The sequence below is a fragment of the Balaenoptera acutorostrata genome, chromosome 13, assembly GCF_949987535.1.
Source record: "Balaenoptera acutorostrata chromosome 13, mBalAcu1.1, whole genome shotgun sequence".
In the NCBI taxonomy this organism is placed as follows: domain Eukaryota; kingdom Metazoa; phylum Chordata; class Mammalia; order Artiodactyla; family Balaenopteridae; genus Balaenoptera; species Balaenoptera acutorostrata.
The window spans coordinates 80490097-80514829 of record NC_080076.1 but is presented as its reverse complement, the minus strand read 5'-3'; the positions used below and the strand labels follow the sequence as shown (position 1 = coordinate 80514829).

General features: G+C 36.5%; 1 protein-coding gene across 2 annotated transcripts in view; it reads left to right on the top strand.

Moving 5' to 3' along the window:
* MED13L (mediator complex subunit 13L) overlaps positions 1 to 24733 on the top strand; it is a 290008-nt gene that overhangs the window by 216200 nt on the left and 49075 nt on the right. For both annotated transcript variants that reach the window (XM_057526151.1, XM_057526150.1), the window contains exons 5-9: positions 12829 to 12974; positions 15880 to 16074; positions 16441 to 16629; positions 20585 to 20750; positions 22665 to 22769. In XM_057526151.1, the coding sequence (XP_057382134.1) occupies positions 12829 to 12974; positions 15880 to 16074; positions 16441 to 16629; positions 20585 to 20750; positions 22665 to 22769 (801 nt within the window). The remainder of the gene's footprint in view (positions 1 to 12828; positions 12975 to 15879; positions 16075 to 16440; positions 16630 to 20584; positions 20751 to 22664; positions 22770 to 24733) is intronic.

Here is a 24733-nt window from a genome sequence, read left to right as displayed (position 1 = left end):
TCCTCTCAGCTGAATTTTACCTCATTAGGAGGAATTGCTTTTAACTGTTTAGAATCAAAGTTAATTCTGTTCAGAATTTGTTTACCATATTGCTAAACCTGTAGCTATCTTTGACTTCATAGTTTTAAGTACACTATAAGAAAAGTATAGAAGCATCTTATGTTTATTTTTGTTCATTTTAGCCAACAGATTTATTTTTCTTACATTAGGGTTAGGGGAGTTGGGATTGCAAGCAGTGCTGATGATTAAAGGCTGCACTGTGTTTTGAATAAAGAAGAGAAAAAACGAGCTTCTGGTGTAGGCCTGTGGCATGGGAAGAGTATGGAAGATAAATACTTGCTGATAATAGCATTCTACCAAATAAGTGTCAGCTCCAATTTTATTTTCCTTTGCTGGGAAAGCTGTGACCTCCTTTGCGTACTGGTGAGTGAGACATTTCGCAGCAAAGCTGAATATAAAAGGCCCTGCTCTCTGGTAGGTTAATGCCAAATTTTGGAAAGCCTTTAAAGAACTTGCCAAGCTACATTGAGTGTCAGCTGCTAGATCTGAAATAGAGCAATACAAAAAGTTAGATGTTCTTCCTGCTTTACTGTAGACAGTATCTTAAAAATATAGCTAGAACCGTCACTGTAAATAGAGACATAAAATAATTTTGTTGTTGTACTGTTTCTTTATGTATTAGCTTTCATTAAATACATACTATAACATAACTCTCTAACACTATCAGTTCCTTAAATATTGGTTTGGCCAAAAAGTTCGTTCAGGCCTTTTGGTAACATGTTATGGAGTAGAATTAGGGTATGAGACAGAAAGAAAATCTCAACATGGATCCTTCCCTCTTTTACCTGCCTCATCTTGTTCTAGAAGTATTTAAGGTAGTTTACATATAATAAATATAATGAGGCAGGAAAAAATAATAAGGGTTGATACTCATACGTGATGGAAACTGTAGTAATGGAGTATGGAAAAATAACAGTCTATGAAAGCAGAAAGGCTATATACCTAGCACTTATTTGTTAACAGATTTCCTTTCTATTTTTGTCTCTGTTTTTTTGTTTGACCACATAGGTAAAGTCCTACTTGCTGCTGTTCACCTGATGAATGGCAGCATAGTGGAATTCCCATCTGCTTTATGCTTTTTGGCAGGTTATTTCTCCCACTGTGAGCTGCTTGTGGGAATCTAGACAGATGTCAGAGGTCTGTCCCTATGTTTCTTTCAAGCTGGCAAGAACTCCACCATGTCTGTCACTCAGGCTCCTCCTCCAGCAGCAGAATCTGTCATGGTGGTTGGACATTTGTGTAAAATACCAAGTAAACAGTCACTGATTTTAAGATGTACTGTACAAATGTATTTTGTAGTTTGGGAAGATATAGCATTTCAGTTTAGCAGTAAAGAGTGACAGAGAAAGGCTAGTTTATGCTCTCAGGCATATATATAAAATCTTAGCTATTTTAGTGTCAGTTGATCCTTTTTTGTTCTTAGCGATATATAATGCCTAATTAGTACTTCATGAGAAAATGGTAGAAAAATGTATGTGGTTCCCTATACCCTTCCACTACTCTACCCCCCACCCCTACCCCCCAGTGCTGTTACTGTCTTTTAAAGTAACCAAAAAATAGATTAAAGGTTTTGTTTTATACTTAAAAAAAAAAAGAATCCAAGCACGTCTTAAAGTGAGCAGTAAAAGTACTTTAATAGTTATGAGTTACCTAATATAAATGTCACTTTAATCTGTATTCTCTGCCAGGCAGTCTCCCATTGAATTTTCAAAGGGTTATCCAGAGGCTGAGACTAGATAACCTGGCCTAGTTTAGTAAACCTCAAGAGAGATTTTAATAAGATGACTTTCATAAGTCTCCTCAAATATTGTGTATATTAGCTTTTGATTTCTAAGCACACATCACTGACTAGAGCAGCTCCTATGTCTATTTTGGCATCTTGAAAATTATATAGTTTGTACCATCAGGATGGGAACCCTCACACTCTTCCTGCCTTTGGATCAAAGATATACTGAGTCAGAGCCTCCACACTGTCATTTGCTTCTAGTAAGTGAGATACCCAGGGAGAAACATTAAGTCCTTTAGGCCAGTAGAGCATTGTTTTTGCATTAATGCAAGAGGTGTTGCTGCTCTGTTACCACAGTGCCAGGAACAGTACCCTTGTGATGGGGAAGAATTAATGCACCACCACAGTGCCGAATTTACTGCTGAGGAGGACCGACTTAGCTTTGAGGTTGGAAGGGTAGAAAGGAACAGTCATAGAGCTTGCTGATTTAATTTCTCTTATATATATTATATTGCATGTGTGTGTATATTTATAAATATATACATATGTGTTGTATCACATATGTGTATACCTATATACTTGAAGAAAAATTGTTCACTGAGGCAATTTTGTATTGAAACAATGTAACTGGTCACTTTCTTAGAAGGGTGATTATTTATAGAGTTGTAATGATAATTTAACAGTTATAATGCAAGTACTCTCATTTAAAAAAAAATTATGTGCCATTAACTTTCCTGGACATTTTCATTGCCTTTGTAATCAGGTTTAACTTCTAATTTAAAGGGAAGATACCTGAAATAGTGAGAGCATCTCAGGATTTTATAAAATAATTTAATCAACTCTTACTTGAATATTATATAATGTCACCATCTTTTCAAAAGGAGATGAAAGTTAAGACCTGTCCAGTAAGAGAAAGGTCAGTATGCCAGTGAGCAAAGGATCTCAACGTAGTCTTTGTGAAGGCTGACAAAGTAAATGGTATATTTTTAAGGAAAGGAAATGATAAAGTAACATTAGCAAAATATTCCCAAATGAGGATGTATAGAGTGAGGCAAATTACTTCTTGCAAGAGATTGGGTTAGTGACAACTTGGAAAATTTTAAGATAATAATTTCATAACACAGAAAGCATTTAGATGAAATTATCTAAATGCATTCTGCATTGTGAATCTGTTACCAAAACACTTTTACACTGTGAAAAGAACAGGAGTTTATTAATATTCATAATGCATTTTGAAAGAACATGTAATACTTGCATTCTGAAAACTCAATGTAAGAAGTAAAAAAAAATTTTTTTCTTAAGATTTAGAATATTGTAAGAGAATAAAATGATTTAGAAGACAGTACTTCCTTTTTTGCATTTTTGCAAATCCTTTCCCAACTACACAGATGCAACCCACACCAACCCCCCTTGTGTTTCCTAAGTAAACATTTTTTAAAGTTCCCTTTTTTCTATTACTGGAAATTACATTCACCTCCTTCTATTAGTAATAATTAATCTTCCCACTTTAAAAATATTCATTGTGCACATCAACTGTTCTCGTTCTCCTCATGATGGAACTCGCTAAAGAAAAGTATTTAGTCTTTGGTTATGACTAAAACTTCATTCATCCATTCAGTGACTATTAAGTGTTATATGTCTAGGTGCTGAGGATACAGAGGGCAGTGGGACAGACATGGTTCCTCCTTTCAGGGGGCTTACATTATGGTGGGGGAGACCATCAAAATAAATACTTGCAAATTATGACAAAGGCTTATGAAGGAAACTAATTGGGTGATGGAACCACTGGATGTATGAATTAATGTAGCAAGAGACGACACTGGAAGATAGATTGAAACCGGCTTTCTTGGAATATAGTTTAATTTTACTTACTGGACCCCTGAGAAGATAGAATTTGAGTCAATTATAACACTAAGATGGAATATATAATATTTTATAAATAACAGGAAAGTTTGTTTTGTTTTGGGTTTTTTGCTAGACCTCTCCTCATTCCCATGGGTTCATTTCATTCCTTCTATAAACTGTTAATTCTTTAAGGTTGCATAGGGTACAAACCAATATAAGATATTATAATTATATGATGAGGACCCTTTTTTTGAGATTTATTATTAAGGCACACAATTTTAACTAAGGGTAATCAGAATGTCTTAATCTTCGTATTTCTACCCCTTTGAAAGTCTTTGGGGTCTTGCTACCTTTTAAAGTTTTCAGGTACTTTGCTTAAGAAACTATAAAATACCGAAGGGCTGATTCTGGTCTTGTTTATTTCCACATGTCTAAGTCCAGCCGAGTGTTTGGTACAAGATAGGTAGGTGTGCTTGGTAAATACTTGTTAATTAAATGGGTTCTTTTGATAGTATGGGTGCCAAACAAGGGTAAATACTCTTGGTAGCACAGAATGAAGAGGTCTGTGTGAAAAGAGCTTATATGAGAAGGCTCTATGGAGAAAGTAGAAGTGATATTGGAGTTTGAAAGATGGGATTTAAGGAGAAGGAAGGAGTAGGAAATTGTGTGGAGTTATAGGAATGTAGGTGGGATATGCACAAAGTATTAACCATTCCAAACTGGCTGTCATTGAGAGTTTATACATGGAAGTAAGGTTTTAAATACTACGTTAAAAAAAAAAGTGGGTTGTACCAGAGTCTAGAAGGCCTTGCCTGATATGAAGAGGGGTGTAGTTTTTTCTCTCTGGGCAGTGGGGACTATGACATGGGATTGATTTAGTAGTATAGATTTTGATAATAGTTATTTTAGGAGGACTGATTTGGCCATACTACTTAGAGTAGGTAATAGACAGTAAAGGAACAGAATTCCTCAATGGCATTTACAGAAGAGAATACCCTGTTGATCTGTATGGTTAGTCCTTATTAATTCTGTGTTAGTCTCCTTTCTAGTTCAGAGAATATAAACTATCTTGGGTCCCAAAGAGAGTCATACCATATTATACTCCATAGCTGTCAGTGATATCCCCCAAGCAGGTTCCCTCTAGAAGAACAGATAGAGGGATCGTCAGAAATTCTCAAGACTAGGGGTAGGTTTCCCCTAATAAATTCTTGGCTGGAATATCACAGCTTTTTTTCCCCCTCATATTCTTCCCTGTCTCATGACTCAGAATTCCATCCATGGTTATTTCACACTCTCCAAATAAAATGCCAGAAAGTTTTAGAAGAAAGGTTCAAAGTATCACAAACTCAAGTAAGTGATTAATGCAGCATCTACCTAGTCCAAGCACCATGCTAAGTATGGGGGTCCAAAATGATAGATAAAACATGATTTTTGTCCTCACAAAACTTAGTCAGATGGACTAGACATAAAACTTAAGAACACTGAGGTGCTTTGACTGAGATATATACAGAGTAGTTTGGGAGCATTTTGCCTATTCTGGGGCTTTAGAGATGATTTCTTGAAAGAGATGAGTAGGAATTAGATGAAGGAGAGGGGAAGTTTATTCTAGACAAAAGAACAGCATGAACAACAACAAAAAAAGGCATTTGCAGTAAGTGTCCAGTCTTGGTGCCCAGTGGTCAGTGCCTCAGGTTCCTTCATCGTTTTGGTTTTCAGGATTGTTTGATGGTGACCCTCCCTCCTTGCATAGGCATCTTCCCTATTTCCCTTCCTCAAATCAGTTGGCTTAGTGGTTTGTTTTCTTTTAGTGTGCTCAAAGAACAAGTTTTGATTTTGTTTTTTAAATAAAGGATACATTTCTTTTTTTAAATTAATTTATTTTATCACTGGCTGCGTTGGGTCTTCGTTGCTGCGCGCGAGCTTTCTCTAGTTGCAGCGAGCGGGGGCTACTCTTCGTTGCGGTGCATGGGCTTCTCATTGCGGTGGCTTCTCTTGTTGCGGAGCACGGGCTCTAGGCGCGTGGGCTTCAGTAGTTATGGCACGCGGGCCCAGTAGTTGTGGCTTATGGGCTCTAGAGCGCAGGCTCAGTAGTTGTGGCGCATGGGCTTAGTTGCTCCGCAGCATGTGGGATCTTCCTGGACCAGGGCTCAAACCCGTGTCCCCTGCACTGGCAGGCAGATTCTTAACCACTGCACCACCAGGGAAGTCCAAGTTTTGATTTTGTTAATCATTTCTATTGCCTCTCTTCTTCCCCCCGCTAAGTTTTTGTGTTTTTGTCATTATTTTCATCCTTCTATTTCCATTGAGTTGACTTTTTTGTTGTCTCCCCGTCCAACTTCTTGATTTAAAAGCTTATCTCACTTATTTTAAGACTTGCTTTTAGGCATATAAGGATATAAATTACTCTCAAAGCACTGCATCTCTCAGATTTTGACGTGTATTACTTTTGTTGTCATTCAGTTTAAAAATTTTTTTGATTTCCATTGTGATTTCCTCTGTAACCCATGATTTATTTAGGGAGTACATATTCAAGTTTCCAAACAAAGGGATTTTACTTTAACCTTTATTTTTTAAACTGTTGATTTCTAACTGAATTGCACTGTGATTAAAGAATGTATAGTCTGTGTGATGTCAATTCTTTGAAATTTAGGACTTGTCTCATATCCTAGTTCCCAGTCCTTTCTTGTACATCTTCCATGTGTCCTTGGAAAGAGAATAGATTATTTCTTGAAAGCCAACATATATATTTAAGTTTGTATATTTTTGTCTTTTTTTTTTTTTTTTGGTACTCTGAATAATTTACTTATTAAATACTGAGAAAAGTGTGTTAAAATATTTATCAAAGATTTATAAGTTTCTCCTTGTAATTCTACCATTTTTTTCTTTATATATTTCTAAGTTATGTTGCATACCATATGGCTGTGTACTTACACACTCAGGATTGTTTAAATTTCTTATTGGATTCCTCTGTTTATTATTCTGTAATGATGAACCTAAGTTTTTTTTTTTTTTTAAACATCTTTATTGAAGTATAATTGCCTTACAATGGTGTGTTAGCTTCTGCTTTATAACAAAGTGAATCAGTTATACATATACAATATGTTCCCATTTCTCTTCCCTCTTGCATCTCCCTCCTTCCCACCCTCCCCATCCCACCCCTCTAGGTGGTCACAAAGCACCAAGCTGATCTCCCTGTGCTATGCGGCTGCTTCCCACTAGCTATCTATTTTACATTTGGTAGTGTATATATGTCCATGACACTCTCTTACCCTGTCACATCTCACCCCACCCCCTCCCCATATCCTCAAGTCCATTCTCTGGTAGGTCTGTGTCTTTATTCCCATCTGATGAACCTAAGTTTTAAAAATATTTTGTTTATTGCTGTTTCTATACCAGCTTTATTTTTATTTGGATTTACTTGGAATATCATTTTTTACTCTTTTTTTTTTGGTGTGGTTTGATTTTGTATGTCTTGTGTAAGCATTATATAGATGGATTTATTATTTTTCAGCCATTCTGATGATCTTTATCTTTTTGATAGGCAGAGAGGGAACAAATTATATCCGTATTTCCAAATTCATCTTACAGTTGTCTTCATTTTCACTATGATGCAGCCATTAAAATGTTTTTAAATTTTTTTAAATTTCCTTTTTTAATCAACTATACTCTAATAAAAATTTTTTTAAAGAATAAATGCTTTAAAAATTTCCTTTTTTAAATTTCCTTTCCTTTTAAAAAGGAAATATCTCTAATTCAATATCTTTGCACATATAATTTTCTTAAGATTCAAACCTCAGTTTAAATGCTCCCCCTTTCAGAGAAATTTTTCTCTTGACCTATTCCTTTTTAAAATAGCACTCCCGTTATTTTATATCTTAGTATATTTATTATTTATTTCTTTTTTCTTTTTTATTTCTTTTATAACACAAAAGTTATTTATAGACAGGTTATTTAGTGATATTAGTATTAATACTACTATTATACTAATCATTTTATTTACATGTTGATTATTTGATCTTAGTCAATAGAGGGAGAAAGATAAAGGAGCCCTAAAGGAGTAACATGCTCAAGTGAAGAGCGAGTAAAGAGGTAGAAATAAAGACTACTCAGGAGTGGCAGAGAATGAGAATGGGAGTACTTTTAGAGAGAATAGGAAATCTGTAATCCTCTAGGACTCTGGGGAAGAGTGAGGTAAGTGTAACTACACACATGTTTAAGGCAAAAAGGAGGTTAAATGAAGAATTGCCTACATCAGACCTTATTTACTGAGTAAAGAGGGGAGAATAAACGGAGCTGAGAACGTTGGAATATTTGTTAAGTGGAGCACCCTAAAAGAACAGGGGTTAGGCTCCAACTTTAGTTAGGGTGAAATTACAATGTGTATTCATTTGAATAGTACCTTCTGGTCCATGGCAGTAGGGGGTTAATAGAAATGATGCAGGGAGTGACTTAAGTTACGAAGTATGTGGTCATGCTGATGATGGAATGTATTATACAGGGCGAAGGTAGCATTGACCTAAGGTAGAAACATCAAAGGTAGAAACATCGTGAATGCACTGTGAACACCATGTTAAGAGGGGGACCTGAATTCTTATTCCAGCTGTGCTCTAAGCTATTGTGTAACTTTGGGCACAGATTTGCCTTCCCCCGAATTAGAAAGGGGTTGAGCCTGATCATCTCTAAAGCCCTTTTCAATTTTCAGGTGATGAGAGTGTATGAAATAGATGGAGTTGAGTGGTTAAAGGTTCAAGTAAAAGTGGGTAATGGGTGAGAAGAAGCAAGAACATGTATGAAGCTTGTAATAAGTTTTACCTCCTAACTTTGTAATAAATGTTACAAAGTTCATTGTAATCAATGAACTTGTTTTCAGTGTTCATTCACAATTCTTTTTTTTTTTTTAATTTTATTTATTTATTTATTTATTTTTGGCTGTGTTGGGTCTTCGTTTCTGTGCGAGGGCTTTTTCCACTTGCGGCGAGGGGGGGCCACTCTTCATCGCGGTGCGCGGGCCTCTCACTGTCGCGGCCTCTCCCGTTGCGGAGCACAGGCTCCAGACGCGCAGGCTCAGCAATTGTGGCTCACGGGCCCAGTTCCTCCGCGGCATGTGGGATCTTCCCAGACCAGGGCTCGAACCCGTGTCCCCTGCATCGGCAGGCAGATTCCCAACCACTGTGCCACCAGGGAAGCCGTTCATTCACAATTCTGATCTCATTTACCTAAATAAAAATATAAGTTGGTAGAGATAGAAAGTAGTATTCTCATTTATAGACAATCTAGCTAGAGGAAAGATCACTAAATTTCAAGTCTAATTCCAGCTGTGTTTCTAAGAATGGCATTCGCAAGCCACAGTTTTTATCCTTATTTTCTCATCTATAAATTAGGGGGGTTGACTTCTGTATCATACTGCCTGAATTTTACTTTTAGGCAGGTTTCTAGGTCAGGGTAATATGGTAGTTGTTATGTATCTGCATTTTATAAAGACATTTGACATATTAATCTTTTAGATTGTCCTTTGTAGACAAGAAATAGTAAATGTGTGACAGCACTTGGGAGAATTTGCAACTTGGGAATTACCTCATAAAATGACACAGGATTCTTTCCTCAGTATAGTCTTTTTCACCGTTTTTAGCAATGACATGGATAAAGATATTGATGGCTTGCTGATTAAATATCCTATATGCTGGATAACAGAATCAAAATCAAAGATGATCTCAGCAGGCTTCAACTAAGAGCCAAATGTGGCGAGATGAAACGCTGTGGATTCCTCTAGTTGGGCCAGCAAGCACACTGCACAAGATGAGAGGCAGGGGCTTCCTTCAGATCTTGCCTCCATTACTTCCGTGTGACACGTGGCCCCACATGCAAAAAGTATAAAAGAATATTGTGAATTCTTTCTTTATCCTGGAGTCATGCCACTTCATTCCCCAAAGGCAACCAAAATTATTAGGTTTTTAAGTGTATACTCTCCGAGAAATTGTATGCCAGGGTAAGCAAATTGTGTGTGCATCCATTTTCCTCCCCACTTTCCCATTTTTATACAAATGGGAGTATATTATTCACGGCTGTTTTGTACCTTGTTTTTTCCTTATCTTTATGAGTTTATGTTGGAGGTTTTTATGTATCCTGATTATTTTCTTTTAAGTGGTTGCACAGTATTATTTTGTAGGGATGTATCATGGTTTAGTTAACCAGTCCTTCACTAATGGGCATTTTGGCTGTTTTAGTCTTTATTACAAGCAATGCTGTAGTTAATAACGGAACAATAGTTTTATCTGTGGAGTAAAGTCTTAGAAGTGGTATTGCTAGGTCAGAGGAGAATTCCACTCTCTCGTGTCAGAGTTGTCCTCCTTGCCCTCTTGTTTCATGTAATATTAGAGAAAAATAAATTTTATAGCTGGAAAAAGGTTTATGTACCATGAAGTTCAGTGATTCTCAAAGTGTGGTCCTTGGGCTAGGAGTAGCAGCAGCAGCGTCACTGAGAACTTGGTAGAAATGTAGCTTCTTGGGGCCCATCCTGGACCTTCTGAATTATTGCTTCTGGGGGGCCCAGCAATTTGTGCCAGCAGCTGATTTTACATATGAGGAAACTATGATCAGAACAGTGAAGTAACATACCAAACATTATATAGTTACTGGTGGCTTCTGTTATATTTCACCCATAACTTGCTCTTTTTCTTGTGTAGTTTTGTCTCTTTTAAAAAACATGTTGTGTTTTTAAAGTTATCAATATAAAAAATAGGTCATTGATTCACTTCCTACCTTTTTCATTTGTGCTTCTCTGTGTCTTTTGGGACATAGCAAATTCAGATGAATGCTATTTTGAGGTTTTTATCATGATTCTTTAGACTTAGCTGACTTTTAAAACCAAACCTTAAATTGGCTCCCTGCTATTTTTTACATGCAAGACTTTTGGTTGTCTCAGGGGTGACCTCTGACTTCTTTTCCAGACTCCTTTCCCGTCATGTCATGTCTCTCCTCCTTTTAGAATTTCTAAGCTATATCCTGTTCTCACTGCATCTACTCCTTGCCTCATATTTCCTCTCTTTCTTTTCTCTCTACACTGAAATCAGACTTTCATTTGATTTCATCTTCTTGAAGCATTTGGATCTTCCAAATTGAAAAAATTAGTATCCTTTAGCCTTCCCATAGCATTTTGGTTTTTCTATTTCTGTATTTGTGCTTGGCTTTATTTTGTTAATATGCATTTATATCAATCTTTTGTTAGTTTATATGCTCCTTGAGGACAAGGATCGTATTTTATTTGTTGTCACTTCAGGCTTCTTGCACCATTCTCCTCACTTACTGGTTGATAGACAAATGTTGGTTGCATTTGTGTTCAGTGGAATGAGAACATACTCTGGGCTGTGCTCACTCAGTATCTGTAACTCTAACCAGTTGTCTTATAAATATTGTGATGACTGCATAGGATAGTAGGCACAATAGGGATAAGTCAGCTCCAACTCCTCCACTGAATTTTCCAAATGGAAAATTACAAATCCACAATCAGTTGATCTATATTTTGGTGTTCTTATGTGCCTTGCATAATGTTGTGCATGGAGGATGATATGTTTTCAGTGTCATTTCCATAAATTAAGGACAGCACAGTTTTACTATTGATACTGCTTTATACCTATATACATTTAAATTACATGCATTGTTCCTCTTTGTGAACTTGAAACTTAGATGTATGGTGTTAAGGAGATGTTTAAATTTTTCAAAATTCTTAACAAAATTTTAGTTGCTATCTTAAGATTAAGGTACTCTGTTGTGGGGCTTCCCTGGTGGCGCAGTGGTTGAGAATCTGCCTGCCAATGCAGGGGACACGGGTTCGAGCCCTGGTCTGGGAAGATCCCACATGCCGCAGAGCAGCTGGGCCCGTGAGCCACAAATACTGAGCCTGCGCGTCTGGAGCCTGTGCTCCGCGACAAGAGAGGCCACGACAGTGAGAGGCCTGCGCACCGCAATGAAGAGTGGCCCCCGCTCGCCGCAACTAGAGAAAGCCCACGCACAGAGGCGAAGACCCAACACAGCCAAAAATAAATAAATAAACAAATAAATTTTTTTAAAAAAAGATACTTTGTTGTGCTAAATACCCAAATATCAAGACTAGGTGTTTCCTATTGGCGAAGCTTCACATTCTAGTAAAATACAAAATTTTCTCAGATCATCTCAACATACTTGTCAAGGAAGAATATATATGCTTCACTGTGGGATAGAGTGAAAATTTTATCATTTTTATTTCAGTTTTTCTGTAAAGCATTATAATTTTATACTTAAATTTTAATTTTTTGAGTAGTACTCAAAGTACACTTTATAATATTTTAGAGAACTTTTGAAAAGAAGGAAATGTTGGAGATGAGTTTTTAAAATGGTGGTTGCCTGGAATACAGTGATTTTGGTTCATCAGGCAAATGTTCTTATAAGCTGTCTTGAGAAATGGAGATGTTATGGGTGGCTTAGGGCCAAAGTTAACAACTTTGAAAGAATGTGCCACTATATTAATTTTGAAATTATTTTTCTCCAAGACACATCATTTTTTATCAATTTTTAGCTAACTGTGTGGAAAATGGAGAAGTGGAATGCTTTAATAAAATTTTGTGATCAGAGGTAAATTGTAAAAATTAAATATAATAGATTACCAGCCCATTTAGAGGCTCATATTACCTTAGCAGTTGTATATGGGGAATTTACATACAGCAGGGTTGTTGATTGCTGTTTTTAGATCAATAATTTTAACGTTGTTGTAACATTGTAAGCTTGTAAATTTGATCTTATTGTTATGTCATACCAAACATATGCAAAACTCTTTTGTCATTGTTCTAGAGTCATTTAAAAGGCAGTTCAGATAGTAATACATGAGAAGGTAGAAAAATGTTATGATTTTTCTTCTGTCCTTAGGAGTTTATAGTGGCATGGGAGACTTTATGCAAAGGAAACAGAAAGCATTCTGCACAATAGCTTTCAATTTCAGAGTGGAACATAACTAATTTTTCTATTTATCTGGCATCTTTAATTTAGTTTGTCAAGTTATTGTTATTTGTCCACAGTCAACTAAAAGTTTGTGCTTATTAATATCATCAGGGGCAGGCTTTGCTGGATGGTAATAAGGTAAAGCTGTGTCACATCTGTAGTTCCTGTCTCTAGCACCTGTTTCCTACCAAAATGTAGAGCTGAGTTTCTCATTTTTTCTATTTTAGTGAGCATTTGTCCTGTGCTTTCACATTCTTTCTTCATGGGGAAAGTAATGTATGCACAAGTGTGGAGATTGCCCAACATCAGCCAATTTATTTGATCAATGAGGAGCATATACACATGGCTCAGTCTTCACCTGCACCATTTCAAGGTAAGTAAAAGATGATGTCCCTGCTCTCCACCCCTCCCCACCAAGTGGATAGCCACCTTTCCCAGTAACGTTTTACAGAATGAGATACTGTCTTGAATAGTTAAGCTAAGCAATAAGGATCGATTTCTGAAGAAGAAAGAGAAGACCACAAGTAAGTGATAATAGCTTGCTAGTTTTTTACTGAAAGCTTCTCACATACGACATGGTCTTATGCGTATTGAGGAATAAAATGTGGAGAATTTCCTTTATATCAAAAGAGGATTAATAAGTATTTGAAAAATATAATCCAATGTGTAATTGACAAATATTATAAATTAAAGGTTTTCATTGTCCCATGGTTTTAGGAATGTAATGACTTACAGAAAATTACTGTTAAACTTTGTACTATTTGAAATTTCAACCAAAATCAAATTTCTAGAGTTGTGTAGTATGTAGTTTCTTCATTGATATTAATATCTTATTTTCTTTTAATTATAGACTACATTGTTTGTAGGTATTTGGTTGTAATTTAACTTACATTCATATTTTCATTAGTTCTCAACTAATCACCTGGATATCACCAAAATAATGCTTTGTCCCTTTTTCTCTAGATGTGCATTCTAAAGCTTTGGTTTTGTGTTTGGAATTCATAATTTTCTATGGATAACTCTTTTTAAATGTTATAATATTAAATTGAACCATATAGAAATATCTTTTTTAGTTCAATCTAATTTATCAGTTCTAGCGATGTCTGGTTGAAACAGTCTTAGTATATCACAAAATGTAATTAAAAAATTTTTTTTAATAAAATTGACTAAAGTATTTTTATTGATATAATAGTTTGTCAAATGAGTGTTTAGCCTACATATTATTTATGATGGCTTTTTGGTTTCCTACAAATTATTCTGATTTAATTTGATGAAAGCATCTTTTTCTTACCTTAAAGATTATTAAGGTTTTTTTAAGGTAAAAAAGAACATTGAACCTCATGTAATTGTGTCCTGATTATTGCCTACATTTTCCTCCATCTTGCAACACATTTTAAACTATCTACTTTATTATTCTGTAGTTTTTGGATGTTTTATGTATGAACTGCTATGTAATTCGAAATGACCCAATTCTCAAACCGTACACTTAAGAGTTGTACAGTATGTGCATATTTTAAAACTGTGTTATTTAAATAGTGTGTCAGGATTATTTAAATACCGTGTTTCCTTCTTCTAGAGTCATTTAAAAGGCAGTTCAGATAGTAATACATGAGATTATTTAAATACTATGTTTCCTTGACTCTGAAAGTGAGGATCATCTGACTTTAGATTTTTTAAATTAATTGATTAATTAATTTATTTATTAATTTATTTATTTTTTGGCGTTGGGTCTTCGTTGCTGTGCGCGGGCTTTCTCTAGTTGTGGCGAGCGGGGGCTACTCTTTGTTGCGGTGCGTGGACTTCTCATTGCCGTGGCTTCTCTTTGTTGCGGAGCACAGGCTCTAGGCACGCAAGCTGCAGTAGTTGTGGCACACGAGCTTAGTTGCTCCGCGGCATATGAGATCTTCCTGGACCAGGGCTCGAACCCGTGTCCCCTGCATTGGCAGGAGGATTCTTAACCACTGTGCCACCAGGGAAGTCCCTGACTTTAGATTTTGTCAAGCAAAATAAAAGCATTTACTTATGATAATAACAGAGGGCATTACTAGTCATGAGGAAAGATAGTATTGGCAATACCAGGTCCCTATAGACTACTTATTTTAAATCTTAATGGTTTCTTACTAATACCTTGAATCATGGAAGACTTTGTGGGGCATTATCCTGCCTATTTCCCGTGATTGGTGCGGAGAAGGTACATTCTTAGGGCAGGTGTTGGCATATAGATAATTATAGTGAACATAATTAACCATATTGATGTGGAGATTTCCAAGAAGTGTTAAAACAGGAAAATTGCCCTTGATTATGTGTGTTGGTTAGATCAGTATTTTTATCCCATTTGGATCAGTACGGAACAGCAGAAAGGCAACACGAAATATGTGATGTCTACGGCCATCTCTGTCTTGATTGATGTGATACATCATCCAGCTGTTAAAAAAATAAAGCCATCCCCAAAAAAGGACCTCCCAGTTAATGCCTATGCTGAGATTTTTTTATAAATCAGGATTAAGGAAAAGTGACCTTTATCCCCAGAAAAGTGTTATTCGGAAGGTCACAATACTCACCATGAGACTAAGAACTGGCTGAGTTATACAGTATTACATTAACTACATTTTTGTGTCTAGCTCAGTGAAAATGACATCAAGGTCAAACAGTGAAAGAATAAGAGAGAGGGACTTTGAGTCCTTTACTTTCGTAAAATAAATTTTATTTAGAGTTGTTTAATCAGCAGACCTCCAAAACAGTCATAATTGAAATTATACACAACATTATGTTTCAGACTTGGTCCATTAAGACTTTCCTGCTACTAGATGTTTTATGTATATATTATTTTAAAATTACCTCAAATATTTAGGAAGTCTCAGGAAACATAGGAAGAATGTTCAAGTCCTAGACTGGTTTTGGGGTATGTGTATTGAATGGTCTTCTTCTGTCATGGAAGATTCAGTATTCACATTGTATAAGCTATTACCAAACAGATGTTTATATGCTTTAATGTATAGATAGTTTATATATTGTGTGTTGATATAGCTGTCAGACAGTGTTATACCTCCCCCATCTGATTTCCTTCAAAAATTGATTTGAGTTGAGAGGCATATAAATAAGAAGTACTAAAATGAGAAAGTTTTAAAAATTACACTTTAAAAGGAGTTAGGAAATAAAGAGCAATATACATTAAGTGATACTATGCTTCACCCTAAAAATTACCATACATGTAGCATTACACTTAAGCAGGAATTATTACTGTGATCTGTAACATATGTTTCTCCTCTCTGCTTTAGTACTGGTAAGTCCTTACGGCTTAAATGGCACGCTAACAGGCCAAGCATACAAGATGTCAGACCCAGCCACCCGTAAGTTGATTGAGGAATGGCAGTATTTCTACCCAATGGTGCTGAAAAAGAAAGAAGAATTGAAAGAAGAGGAGGAGTTGGGGTATGATGATGATTTCCCCGTGGCAGTAGAAGTAATTGTTGGTAAGAGAAAATATTTTGCCTGAAGAACTTAATTCTATCTTCTTCATCTTCCTTAATTTAAAAAGATAATCATTGAGATTCATCAAAAATAATCTCCATAATTTTCCCATCATTTTGAATTCTCTTGACACGGTGGTATTTGCTGAGTAGTTATCTTGCCTGAAGCACCAATGGTCCCCGTATTCCAAATGCTATTATGATAATGTTGGAACACATGTTTAAATAGCTATTAACTTATGAAAGGACGAAACCTATCACTTTTGGCAGCACCTAGTGAGTTTTGACTCTGACCACTGGAATAATGAATTTGGCGGTTGAATGTGAACTTTTTCTCAGGCCTGGTGCTCTCTCTCTCTTTCCTCACAGGTGGTGTTCGGATGGTTTATCCTTCAGCTTTTGTTTTGATCTCTCAGAATGACCTCCCAGTTCCTCAGAGTGTTGCTGGTACCGGAGGCCATATTACAGTTGGGCAGCAGGGACTTGGTAGTGTGAAGGACCCAAGTAACTGTGGGATGCCGCTCACCCCACCCACCTCTCCAGAACAGGCTGTCATAGGTGAGTACAGTCCGGGTGTGGATCTCTTCCTGGGTGGAAGAGATCCCAGAAAATCATGTAGTTCCCTTGCCATGGAACAGATGAGAAAACACATTGAGAAATTCCTGGTGGAAGAGATGGAGATAGAGTAATGTGGTGATTCTACAAAATGGAGAAGGAAAATTGTAAACAAACAGAATTTATGAGCTTCAGAATTTTAATTGTGCCTATATTAGTCTTTACTCCAATTACACAGTTTAATTGTTTCTCATAAGTTCTCCACGTGCATCTGCTCTTTTATACTGATGTGGGTGCATTTAGGAGACAAGATGTGAGTTGCTTTTCTTTCTTTTTAAAAAAAACAAAAACAAAAAAACAAATGGAAAATACTAAATCAGAGAATAGTTGATGCCTTTGCCCAGTTGGCTGTTGCCAGCCAGTGACAAGTCTTGGATGAATTCTCTTTCCTTATTATATTATAAAGTTAGTCTAACATCCAGGATCTCTGAATAAATGCCTTGTCCTTTCAATAATCTGTCTACAGTAATGACAAATATTAATTACATTTGAAAAATTTGTCAATTTCAACATTCTTCCTTCTTGGAAAAATACAGAAATTGTTTAATTTGGGAGAATGTTGCCTTCTTTGTTGAGTAGTATATATCCTATATTAACTTTTTTGTTGTTGTAGTTGACTTCATTTTAATTGAAAATCTAGTCACTAAGAAAAGGATACTCATCATACTTGAGCTGAAATGAGATTAATTATAGGTATTTAATGTGGGCCGTGTTGGCAGGAGCATCAGAATAGATAAAGCCTTGGCCGCTAAACTTTGAAAACAGACTGTCAGGCATGATACATGCTCATCATGTGGTAATTTTCGTGAGGGTTAGATAAGACAGGTTTTCAGAGTTTTTAGCATAGCGCTTGGCATGTAGTGGAATTCAGTAAATGTTCATGGTTAAATAATATATTGGGGAAAAGTATAGACTTTGTGATTGAATCTAATTTTAAAACCTAGCTGTAGTTTCTACTAGGTGAGTGACCTTATTTAATTATCATACTTGCTCTGAACACCAGTTTCCTCTGTTAAATACTATATAGTTTCCAGGGTTATTATGCATATTAGATCATGTACTTGACAGTGCTTGGTAAACAATAAAGCAGTATACAAACAGTAGTGTAAGAAATTTAAAGCAGTGCTCAAAACTCCAGTTTCAGCACACAGTATTAAGTTACCTGGAAGGAATTACTCAGATACTGTGTGGGAGACATAGAAATGGACAACACGTAGCCTTTGGGTTTTTTGGGGGATGGGGTGGGGAGGGGGAAGGGTTTGGCCATGCCACATGGCTTGCGGAATCTTAGTTCCTCTAACAGGGATGGAACCCCTGCCCCTTGGAGTGGAAGCGTGGAGTCCTAGCCACTGGACCACCAGGGAAGTCCCTAGCCTTTGTTTTTAAGAGCCTTGTAGTTGCTAAGATGGTGAAAAAATGTACTACGTCTGGCTCTAATACGGTAGAGCAGAGAATTTGGATGATCTCTTATGAAAGGATTTGCCATCAATCAGTTTTTATTGAAACTACTTTAAACTGAAAAAGCATAAAAATACTTGTACAGTTTTTTATAATAATATCATAGAGAAGATATATTAATAAAAAGTCTAGAATTATCAGTATTTTGAAAAATGTTAATCATATTTCATATCAAAGTTTGGATTTGGATTTTTAACAGTTAAACTTATGACAACTTATGTAGTATTTGTTTTTGTTTTGCCTGGTACTTAGTGAAATTTGTGTTCATCTTAAAACTGAAGGCCTGCTGTGTGCATGATGCCTTGACCTTTGATCAGTTTAGAACTCTAAATCCATAATTCAGAAAAAAGAAGTTTGGGGACTTCCTTGGCGGTCCAGTGGTTAGGACTCTGTGCTTCCACTTCAGGCGGCACGGGTTCGATCCCTGGTCTGGGAACTAAGATCCCACATGCCGTGTGGGGCAAAAAAAAAAGAGAGAGAGAAAACCTAAAAAAAAAAAGAAGAAGTTGTTTTGTTATGGTGGGTTTCAAGTGTGTACTTTATAACCATAGATATTCAGATTTCTTCCCTTCTAACTCTGTGTATGTCATTGTGCTAGGCCCTGGGTAAATAAATCTCTTGATGCCTCCTCATTCCCAAAAACAAACAAAAAAAACTAAATAAAAGTGACTGATATATTTGTCATAAAATTAATTTGTCCAAGTTTATACATCATAATAACGTTGACTTACAGCTTAGGACGCCTAATACTCCATCAGCAAGAGCCCTGCTCAACCTTGTCACTCTGCACTTGACTGATGTTGAGCGCTGCCGTGTTTTCCTAGACATAGGACAAAGTGGGCTACTTTGCCCCTTAAAATGGCCAGGAGTCTCCTAGATTAGCATGGATTCTCGGAGGGCCAAACAGTTCTGCCTCGTGTGGATAGGTACATCAGCTTGTGTTTCCTGTTTATGGAGATAATTGTGAGAAGAAACATTCAATATGCATTCAGCAGCATGGAGTACAGTTCTCATTTAATTCCATATAAGGTCTAACTCACATTTTAGTTAAATCATTAAAAGCTACTGAAAAGCATTAACCCAACTTTAATCAGAAAAGATTCTGTGGCTTGCTTTCCCCATGCCCTCTCCTGTTTTCGTCATAAATAATTCCCTTATGATACCATGGATTTACGATCTGTTTGGCTGTATTGTAGGGTGTTTGAGGGCAAAGGGCTATGTTATCTACTTCTGTTTGTTTCTTCACTTTGCCTAGTTTTATAATAGGCATTTGAAAATCCACTGTAAAATCAAAATGATTTATTTTGTACCATGAACCAAGTCAGAGAACTTTTCAGATAAAGGTAGCAATGAAAGATCAAATTTCTTGTCTCCGTTAATTTATCTCATTTGTATTATAACAGTACTTTTCTGGGGAACAAGTTTCTGTTTCTAAGAATGTAAGCATTGGGGTTTGTTTTTTCTTTCTTTTTTTAAAAAACAGAGCTGAGACTAACCATTCAACTCATATAATGGTTGTTTTGCAGTGATACCAAGAATATTAGTTTGTGATATAAGGTTGTTTCTTTCTTTTTCACACGAGAGTGGAGGCCTTTCAGAGTGCTTAAAATTGATTATTTCAATCAAGATGTTTTGCATCGTAGTTCTATCAAGAGTAAAACCCACAATATGTTTATGAACTCAAATAGATAAAAGTAGTTGAATCAGAATTTAATACTGGAAATTGACTTCAGTATTTGTCTTGTATGAGACGGAAGTAGTAAAATACTTATAACCAATAACTAATATTATCAGCAATTATAGTAGACATAGTAGAAAATGGATTACAATACCAAGTACAGTTGGAAAAACTAAGTGGAGTTATTAGAGAGAAACCAGTGAATTTTTAATCCTCTGATATAAAATGTTGGGTCAACTTCTTTCAGTGTTTTAGTATTAAGCTTTCATAAGTAGTGTCAGGCATAAGGATGAACAGTTCCATACACAGATTTGAGATTTGACCTTCTTAAGAATTTCTTTCTCCTACCCAGGTCACTGCGTGCAGATGTTACACAGCCATTTAGCTACATGAGCATAAAGCTCCCTCTACTGTTTTGTTACTGCATTGGGCTTTAAAAATTCAAACAACCCATGCATGTTTATAGCTTTAATATTGTCATGTTTGAATCCTCCCATGTAAGTTGTCTCCGATACCTGTGGAGTAGGAATGCCTCTGGATGGATATGCCATTGAGGGTATGTGAGTGTGAGTACTGATGCGATTGAAAGCTATACTGACGCAAATTTACTCATAGCTACAGATAGTGTTATTGTCAGGGGTAGCAGCAAAGCTACATGATCAGTTTCAACAATTAAATATTTATGTTAAATAAGCCAGCAGTCTGTGCACTAGGAGACCTTTTCAGAAAATTCTGACATTCCAAATTGTCTGTCTTTCCTAGGTGAGAGTGGAGGGACACAGAGTGCTGTCAGCCAGCTCGGTTCCCACGACGGGGGGATGATAACTGTGCACAGCCCGAAGAGGTCGGGGAAGATCCCTCCAAAGCTCCACAACCACATGGTCCACCGAGTGTGGAAGGAGTGCATCCTCAACAGAACGCAGCCCAAGTATGTTTTTTGCATTCTGTCTGGATGGTGGTTTAGTAACCATGTCTTTTATTACTACATGAAGAGGATCAATCACATTGTGCTCTTGTGTGACCAAACCCTGAGGGGGTCACTGGATTGTTAGTTCATCTTTTTGAACATAATAGGGTAAAATTCAAAACAAAGATGTTAAAATAATTTGACTATCCAGGAAAAATTTGAAGTTCCTGATCATCTCAAGATTGTCATGGTGTTCATCTGACATTTTTTAGCACAGCTGGCTCAGAGATTCACTCTGAGTGTCAGGACAGTAATTGTGGGTTTGGTTTTTCCCTGTATACCTACTAATGAATGTTTCCTGTTTACAAAGGGAAATGATCTTCTTTGCCATGTTTTCTATTATACATTAGCCTCATGCTTTAATTGACAATGCATTTCTGAACTGAACTGATGACAATTAGAGGGGTATGTAGTAGCTGCTGTGCTTCTGTTTGTTGACTTGGGGAAATTCTTTTCTTCCCCTACCCAACTTCCCTTCCTTGCCCCACCTCCCTCCCGTCCATCCCCTCTGACCTCCCTCCTTCCTTAACATATTTTTGGAAAAGAAGAGGAATTGATTCTAAGAAGAGATGGCTGGTGATTATTTTAATTGCATGAATGATAATGTCAAACAGTAGTCAGTAAATACTATTTCACTTATCAAGATTTACATAAACATATTCAGCATATTTTCACATCTGTTTTGATATGACTGAGATGTCCAACTTTTTGACTGATACAGGTAAACAAAAGAGTCTTCATTCTCTGGAGCAGAAGAAATATGGACATTCTTGTCAATAATTCCTAAGAACTCATTTAGAAGCCAATTAAGTGTTTCTTCAGTGACTGCTATTCAAAGCTTTATATACACAATTAAAACCTGTCCTTTGGACCTAGCTTTTAGCAAATTCCTACTATATATTTATTTCCCAAATAGTTGGCTCTAGAATAGGCTACTAAAGAAGATTTAGTAGAAAAAAATCTAAAATAATTGCAATGGGAAATCATATGTCAAGTTCTAGATTTAAAAGATATCTCTATTCACTTTAAAATGATCCTTTCCTTTAGAATTATTGGTACAGATATTTTCACGTATGTCTGCAATGCCTAGACAATTTCCATGTTAACATTTTCTTTTTCTTTTCCTTTTATTTACCATCTTTGATTTTTATCACCACTAACCTTTCCACCAAGTCTAACAAATCAGAGCCCTTCTATCAGCAGCACCGAACAGGGAAGTGAGACACCCAGAAAGGCAGGAGAGGGTGGAGAGCAAGCGAAGTCCTTGCAGAGCCATCAGTGAAACACTTTGCAATATCAGCTGTAGCAAAATCAACAGTACAGAAATACTGCCCACTGTTCTTATTTATGCAGTAGTAGACATCTACTTTTTGCTACCAATTATTAGTGACATGCAGGAGATATTTTTGATTCTTGTGTTTTAGTTCACATCACTCGTGTGGAGTGCTGCCCTTAAATGCTAGTAAATATAGGTGTTTTAAGAGTGATTTAAACAGTCTGGGGGTATATAATTCATAGATGCTGTGAAAAGATAATTTTTTAAAATCTAGGTTATTTCTGCAGAATTTAGGTGACTTTTTAAAAAACAACAGATAATAGTGCCGGGTAGTGTTTTAATTGCTATGTGTACCACCCATGTTAAAATGTATATTAAACTTAAATAAAAATATTTGGAATCCTGACTCTTCTAGGGCATGGCAGGAGTAGTTGCCTTTCCCACCCCCGCAACCTCCCACCTTGAGTTGCTCTCAATCGTCTATCAGCAAGATACCATTATTGTGTAAAATGTATTCATGTCTTTCTAACATTTCCCCCCCGCAGAGGTATGGATATTATCTAATGTTTACACAAGCCACATTATTTAACCTTTTTTAGGAGGAGCCAGATGTCAACTCCAACTCTTGAAGAAGAGCCTGCTAACAGTCCTGCTACTTGGGATTTTGTGGATCCAACCCAAAGAGTCAGCTGTTCTTGCTCTAGGTGGGTAGGGGCCAAGGTGGAACAGTATGATAGAACATTTTGTTGGTTGTCTCCTGGCCTCTCAGACCACTTCTTCTACATCATTTTGCTTTATTTTGTTTTATTATTTATGTATTTATTTATTTTAAATTTTTTATTATTTTTTAAATATTTATTTATTTACTTGGCTACGCCAGGTCTTAGTTGCGGCATGCGGGATCTTCGTGGCGCCTTGCGGGGTCTTTAGTTGAGGCATGTGAACTCTTAGTTGAGGCATGCGGGAATAGTTCCCTGGCCAGGGATCGAACCCGGGCCTCCTGCATTGGGAGCGCGGAATCCTAACCCTTGGACCACCAGGGAAGTCCCTGCTTTGTTTTGTTTTAAATCTTCTGCTTCCAGTGATGGAAAAAAGCTTGGTGTTTTTCTTCTATGCAGATGCTACAGTTTTATTGTCGGGACTCAGAATGAGCCTTTTTAGACAACTGGCCCTGTTACCAAATTGCTCCCACAGATTTCTTCAGGATAACTTCTTCAGAACTGAAAGCATCAGTTTGACAAGACAATCTCTAGCCATTTAACTGAGTTTATGTAATTACTCTTAATTATGAAGTTGAGATAAATATCAAGCAGGTTGGCTTGAATTAATAGGATTTGGATTAAATAGACTTTTCATAGAAAATTTTTGTTGTTGGTGCTCGTGTTTTTTGGTGACTGAAGTAGGTATGTGGTAATAACACCTGCTGAAAGCTAAAATTGTTGCTCATTCATTTAGATATTTGAATAGAAACCCAAATTATTTTCTGTAGAAAATTTTTGCACTCCTCATTTATATTCCCTTGACTTATCACTCCTTGTGGTAATAGAGAATCTTATTGTCACAGATTTTCATGGGGGTTCTTAAATTTCTTAAGTGTATATCAGCCTTACCCCCCTCCCCTGCCAGCTCAGCTGACTGTAGGAGCATGTGGTGATGATTATTCACTTAGTGAGCAACTTAGAGTATCTTTGCTTCCATTTGATACTGCTCAATACTTAGGTCAGTTGAGATAAGTGTACTTGGAAGATGGCCATTCATTTCTCTAGTTTAGATCACGGGGTTCTTAATGTGGCACATATGAATAGGCTTTGGGCTAGGGAGGCGATCATGATGCCCGAGAATCTCTGCAAACACACACACACACACGTGTGCACATGTGTGTTTGTACACTTAGGCAGCAGTTTTGACAGCTTCTTCCTGTTCCCCCGTCCCTATAAATTGATTCTCTTTTATCAAGCTCTGCCTTGGTAGTCAGCTTTTTGTTGAGATGCTGTAAGTACCTAATGAAACTCTTTGATTTTTCAAGGAGGATGTTTTCAATGATATTATTTGCTCATTAAGGGTCCTCTTTCTGAGCACGTGAGAATCTCTCTAGTCTCAGGATAGGTGTGGTGTACCAGCTGAATACCTGGTTTACTTTCATCTCTAGGCCATTGTAAATTGTGTGACAAAAAGTATTTTCCTGTTAACAGTGACTTCTAAACAGCTTACAGCCAAGTTATGGTCCACCTTTAGAAAGTACATAGGATAAAAATTTTAGTGTATTTAACTTCACTTGTGCCTTCATCTTATTTTTCCTGCTCTTTTCCTTAATCTAGATTTTTTTCACTTTTTAAAAATAACTTTTTTACTGATTTCTATCACATTTTTATTTACTACCTTGCATTATTTTTACCTGAAGTGTAAATAAACAAATAACACTTTTTCTTCTGTCCTCCGGAGTTATTGCTCTATTTCCTCACCAAATTCTTATACCCTTCAGGTCTTATTTGTAGATATGCATTCTATTCCATTGACTTCTAAATGTTTATCTTTAGACCTGACTTCTTATATGTACTCTAGTCTTGTATTTTGGGGAGTGCTTTTAAGATAAACCCTTAATATTGATATACCTGTTTCCTCACAAACCAGGTACCCGATTGCAGTCATTTTTGTCACAGATTTCCCC